Genomic DNA, 6,003 nt, shown 5'->3' on the forward strand with positions numbered 1-6,003 from the left:
GTAATGAGGGAGGGTACTCTTTTTTTTTCTGTTTGTACGGGGATTCAGTTAGTAATAATGGGGATGGAGGAAGTAAAACCCCATTCAAAATTATAAAGAAAATACATTAAAAAGAAAAAGCATGTTTGGTTTCTAAAAGTAAACAAGGAAAAAAAATTCAGAGGCATAACCTGCATGCAAAGCACAATATCACCAGCGCTTGAGGAAAAAAGAGAATTAAAAAGAAAAAGGGCAAACTCTACGGTCCTCCCACACAGTAACAATATTTCTTTGTTATAATTATATGAAATGATTCTTTTCTGTGTTCAGTTGTTATACAAATGTAGAGAATCCTGATCCCATGGCCTTTAAAAAAATAAATCAAATAGCTTCAAATTTAAATGTTCTTTCTTCATAAAAGGGTTCAAACATGGGAAGAAACATTCAAGAAAACTCGAGAGAATGGTTTGGGATTTGATTATTATACTACTAATGATAAATATACAAAACTATTTAAAAAATGATACTTAAAAAATAATTATGTTTAGTAATGATCAAGAATTTCTATATATTATATTTATAAATTCATAATAAATATATTCTTAATTTACCTTCTTTTTATTAGGTATGGTATCCTTTCATTTCCTATAATAGTAGATGTGCATCATTGTGTGCCTATAACATGCCAGGCAGATACGTTACTCTATAAGAAAGCCAAAAATAAAGAGTAAAAGGACGTGACAGAGCAAAAGAGGCAAACTTAGTTTTACTAAGCATCCACCACCACCATCGCCCATCAAACCAGGTCCTTCCAGCTAAACAAAAAACTCTATCAATTATTTTTTATGCTTTCCTCTTTTAAATATCAATAGCTTTTTTAGGCCACTTTCAGCAACGCATGGGATGATGGCAGCAAAGAAGATTGAAAGGGTAATAAAATCACCAAAAAGATTTCTAAAAAATTACAGGCAAGCTTGACAAATCCAAAGTATAAACATAATTATAAGCCTTCTAATGTGTCATGAGTTATAACAAGGGTATAGAATTACAAGACCAAAATGTCAGTCTTTTGACTCCAAGGCTAAAAGTATCTTCTTTCTTGGTCCCTGAAATCAACAAAGCATATAAGAATGGAATTAAGAAACGCAGAAAATGTTAATAATTGTTCTATCAAAACTAGAGTTAGATTGACTTAAGATAAATAAGAATTTAGGAATTTGTGGGAGTGAGGAATCCACACTCCTTGATGATACGTACCATTGGTATACCCATGGCCTTGAGATCCTCATCAGTCATATGAATGAGTGCAGTCATATCAACCTGAAGAAATAGCTTTTAGTCATAAATATTTAAACTCTTTAATGAGCAATTAAAATTCAGTTATAATATTGAATTTTAGTCTAAAAATACATAGTTAGATTGGTTTATTTTGAATAAATTATTCCCTTTTGCAACTTTCTGAAAGCAAAATTCAAAATTACTGTCTCTAAAAAATAAGATGAAGGAACATGGATTTCAAGGAGGGGAGGTAACTAGATGTAAGACATACTTCTTCAGCTTGAAAACTTATGAGATACTTTTCGAGACCCAGTGACAGCAAAAATTCATCCAGAGAAGCGTCAGCCTGTCAAGCAAGGACCAGGTTTATACTGAATTAGTCTTTTCCACATGAAAAGAAACACATTCCGAGCAAGGAAAATTGTGGCAAAAGCAACAGTTCATTTCACATAACTGAATTAAGTGTGAATAAAATGTGGGACAGTTTCATCTATGGAGAAGATAATATAATAAAAATAAAGGTAAAAAAGAAGAATAGCAAAAAATTAAAGGATTAAATACATTAAAAGAAACTTATATCCAGGATTATTACAATCCTGGTTTCTCCATTGTTTTTATCTCATTAATCAATCAGTTTGTTTGGATCACAAACAAAATGCGTCATCTACTTCACTTTCAGCATCATATAACAAATGTTTAGTTATTAGAACTATTTCCAGCCTGCCAGCAGTATCACATTCCAGCAAATTTACAGTTCATTATGTAAAACTGACTTTTGAACCATGGGGAACATAGATAAATAGGAGGTAGGGGAACATAGATACACATAACCATCACTGGGCCACAATCTCCAACAAACAGTTTAAAAGTTGGTCTTAGATGATAAAGTGCACATTTGCATCATTTGAACTTCATAACCAAAGAGTTTTTGCATAAGGCACGTTATCTGTAAAATCATTCAGGCATACCTAACAAATGAAGCTTCCAGATAGTCTTTGACAAATTCCAAGACCCATGTCCTTATTCTATTTATTTATAGTCTATTTATTAAGTACTCATCTAATTTAGGATATAGAAGGTCGATCATGATTCATAATTAAATGACAGTTACTGTTAATCCTACTGCACAGTAATAAACAGTAATGAAGCTACAACAGCCTAAGCTATCAAATATTGAATTGTATTTAACAACTTTTGCCCTGCATCTAATCCTATGCTCAAGATTTGAATTTCTAATGCTTCTTCACAAATCCATCCTATTAAGAATTTAAGTTAAGTACATGTAACTACTACTTGCGTCTTAGTTTTCAATATCACAGAAACTTTCAACATTGCATAAAATCTATGATACAATTATTGCCCTCCCATCCCATCTTTTCAGCTTGACTTTTATCATAAGAACAAGGCAACGACATCTTTTGCAAAAAAATAGTATAAAATAATAGTATTACAAACATCATAAAATGCAAGACAAAATTCTAGTCTCTACTGGCTAAGTTCAAGTGTAATGCAGCTATTCTGTTTCAAAAAAGATGAATTCAACACATGTAGGACTCAAGCAGAGAATCCTATATCCATTTTTGCTACTGTTACACTAGACAAAGCATGAACGTGACTAACATAATATCAGTCAAGTAAAATTACAGGAACACAGATACAGTCATTGGTCCTCACTCTAATAAAACACCTCAAGATTAAGGTCACTCATATAAAGAAACCAATGAATATGATATATCATAGTAGTAAAATAATTAAAATTACTAAGGCAGTCAGCGTCATTGTTTTAAAAAAATTATCACTAGTTTAACGGCCAATGGAATGCAGAGGCAAAAGGGGCAACAGAACATGACAAACACTACAACCAAAATCCTTGAAGAACATTCTAGAAAATCTTGATCAAACAATAAACAAAGAATATGTCAACAATATACCTTTCGGGACACATTTTTAGGAGTTGGGTTAGCTGATCTTTTGTTATGTACTGAAGGAGTCTCAACATCGATACTTTTACCGCTAGGTTTAGTAGCCACTTTAGGCTTTGGTGGGTCATAGTTTTTAGGTTGTGGAGTCATCGTCCCTGATAGCCTTTCACGGAGATCCCTCTCACGAGGAACAGAACTCTTTCCAGTTTGACCTCCAGGATGCAGGCCTTTCTTTTGAAGCTTCAAACGAAGATCTTGAGCAGTGACCTTGCGATCTTCACAAGTCATTAACACACAGTCAAAACCCATAAAATCAACTATCGGCATCCAACAAGAGCAGCAACTTATACTTGCATATGAGAATAACATAATCAATCCATACTATAGAGCTGGGGCTCATTGTCGTCATAGAGATCATGTTTCCACTTGTCATCTTGCCTCTGCCTGCAAAAATCATGATTTGGATACATCACCAAGTCTTCAGTTTAAATAAGCATTAAGTTTGTAACATAGAAGGTCCACAGTGCTAAGCAATCAAGTAGAACATAATGAATACAAATAAAATGGAAATAACCCATCCAATGAATGAGCATTACTCCTAAAGGTTTCTCTTGTGACCAAGGTTGCCGGGAGTATTTTGGGGCTAAGCAGGGCTTTTGCTCAAAGATCAGGATTGATACACCCTTCCCACATCATGAAATTAAACAATTTAATGAGTAAGAATGCAATTAAGACAGTCACAGTCATTGTGAAGCATCAGTAAAGAAAAACCTAAAAATTACATCCTCTCCCCCTGCCTCCCACCAGCATACTAAACACGAAGGGCACAAAATATCTAACAGACCATCACCAAAACTCCACATTCAAGTATACAATCACATGAACAACACCAAAACGCTGAACGAACAATTCCAAACAAATCTCCTCACACTGCTTAAATAATCAAAAGAGGCTCCAAGACACTCAAGTAATGAGAATCCAGTAATCCTCTGATCGAAAATTAAAATCAATCCTCAGTAACAGCCACCGCATCATCATAAGCCCCCACCCCAGCCAAGTATTTACCACAGTTTCACCTCTCAAGGAACTCCTTCCAGCTCCAGGTCAAGCCATTTCCCCAATTCCTCAATTCCACACATAGAAGATCACATAAAGACAAAGCACTCCCCTAACCCACAAACCCCTATCAGTGCCACCACTAGACATGGATATTAAGAAATATAAACAGAACCCCTCACAACCATCACACCAAGATCAAGGCACCACAAGCATAAAAAAGTCATCCCACACCATCAAAAAATCCAGAATGCGACTCAACCCAACACCAAAAACATCAACATTAAGCACACCAACAACCACAAATTCATATATTCTTTTTCCACAGCTGAAATTAAAATAATTCATACACAGTAATAATAATAAGAATAATAACACAAGAACCTCTTTCCGGTGACTTTGTGTTGGCGAGTAGAATCAGTGAGGAAATTCCCATCAAGACGTTCTTTCACCGACCTCCGAGTTCCACTCTCCACCCGATCAGCATACATCCTCTGCGTTTATTCCAAATGAAACCTAAACCTAAACACAAACACTTGCTGAAGGTGCACGAACCCAAATTGGAAAACGGTTGCAGAGAATCAAAATCTTAAGAATTTGATGGAAAGAGAATAAGAACAATGCTTCTTGAAGATTGCAAATTTCACCCCCAAAATGAACACGACACAAAAAGGAAGAAAAATCGGCTTTGGAATTTGGTAGCTGTGAGAGTCTATCAAGTCTCAGTGGGGTCGCAGATAGAAGAAAAGAGTGAGTGAGTGAGTGGTGTTAGCCACTGGGACCAATAAGGTCGCGTTTGGCTTGGATGCCTTTAGTTAGGAGTAAATAAAAAATTATTCCTTCTCAATTAACTTATTTTCTGAAAATAAAATTATTAAGATTATAAAGATTTTTTACAGAAAAATAATAGATTTTCTAAGAAAATATAAAATAAATTTAATTTTATAATAAAAATTCATTTACGATCATTTACCATATAAAAGGTTACTATTTTTATTTATAAAATGAAAAAAAAAATCTTGGGTTTTTAAAAGATTTTTTATCCTTTATCAAATATAACTAAAAGTATATCTTGTGTATGTAAATTAATCTAGTTAGTAAGGTCCAACACCAATCAATTTATAATATACAAATTTTATATATATTTTAAATATATTTTATTATATTTTAATTTGTTATATATATATATATGTAAATATTTCCTAATATTTACAAAATTTAATTTAGGTTTATGGAATTGGACACATAAAAGCGTTTAGGAGATTAAATTGTACTAGTTTTATTCATATAAATTTCGAGACAAATAAAAATATTAGAGAAAAAAAATGTTAAGATGAATATGTTTTAAATAAAATTTCATTCCAGGATTATTTGTTGTTGAACGTTGTTGCTTTTCATAAGATTTTTTTGTCAAAAGCAGATAGATTAGATATATTTGGTGCTATATGTTCGAGTATTCTTCACTACAATTTTATGAAATTTCTTAGACTGTTCTTATCGAGAGAGAAAAAATTCTTTTTTATATTCTCTCTAAAATATAAAGTACAATATTTTTTATAAACAATTTTAAAGGAGAAAAATAAAACAAAATAAAATAAATAGATGAATTTTCACTAAGCATCAATTAGTTTCAACAACAAACAAGATGAAAAAGGATTCACATGACTGGGATGTTGTAACTTCCCATTTGTATTGGAGTAAAATCTTGATTTTCAACTCAATTTGACTACTGAAGGATTTGATAATCATGTATTTAACAACTTTGCTT

General features: G+C 32.8%; 1 protein-coding gene across 2 annotated transcripts; it reads right to left on the minus strand.

The window, feature by feature from the left end:
• Positions 1-883: 883 nt before the first annotated feature.
• LOC137825487 (Sterile alpha motif (SAM) domain-containing protein) lies at positions 884-5,039 on the minus strand. 2 transcript variants are annotated; one of them, XM_068631155.2, is made up of 6 exons: positions 4,620-5,039; positions 3,562-3,623; positions 3,189-3,454; positions 1,529-1,603; positions 1,237-1,299; positions 884-1,085 (listed from the first exon to the last, which is right to left on the minus strand). In XM_068631155.2, the coding sequence occupies exons 1-6, from the start codon at positions 4,724-4,726 to the stop codon at positions 1,041-1,043; spliced, it is 618 nt and encodes a 205-aa protein (XP_068487256.1). In that variant the 5' UTR covers positions 4,727-5,039; the 3' UTR covers positions 884-1,040. The 2 variants fall into 2 exon arrangements, with proteins under 2 accessions (XP_068487256.1, XP_090150082.1); XM_090293956.1 differs by having other exon boundaries at positions 3,776-5,029.
• Between the last annotated feature and the right edge of the window lie 964 nt (positions 5,040-6,003).

The sequence above is a fragment of the Phaseolus vulgaris genome, chromosome 8, assembly GCF_051622355.1.
Source record: "Phaseolus vulgaris cultivar YP4 chromosome 8, ASM5162235v1, whole genome shotgun sequence".
NCBI lineage: Eukaryota > Viridiplantae > Streptophyta > Magnoliopsida > Fabales > Fabaceae > Phaseolus > Phaseolus vulgaris.

Excerpts from the sequence above, each read along its gene's own strand:
- LOC137825487 (XM_068631155.2), bottom strand. The coding sequence starts at position 4,726 with ATGTATGCTGATCGGGTGGAGAGTGGAACTCGGAGGTCGGTGAAAGAA. Across the intron at positions 3,624-4,619 it reads CACAAAGTCACCGGAAAGAG|GCAGAGGCAAGATGACAAGT; the intron begins GTTCTTGTGTTA and ends TGATTTTTGCAG. Across the intron at positions 1,086-1,236 it reads AGGCCATGGGTATACCAATG|GGACCAAGAAAGAAGATACT; the intron begins GTACGTATCATC and ends TGTTGATTTCAG.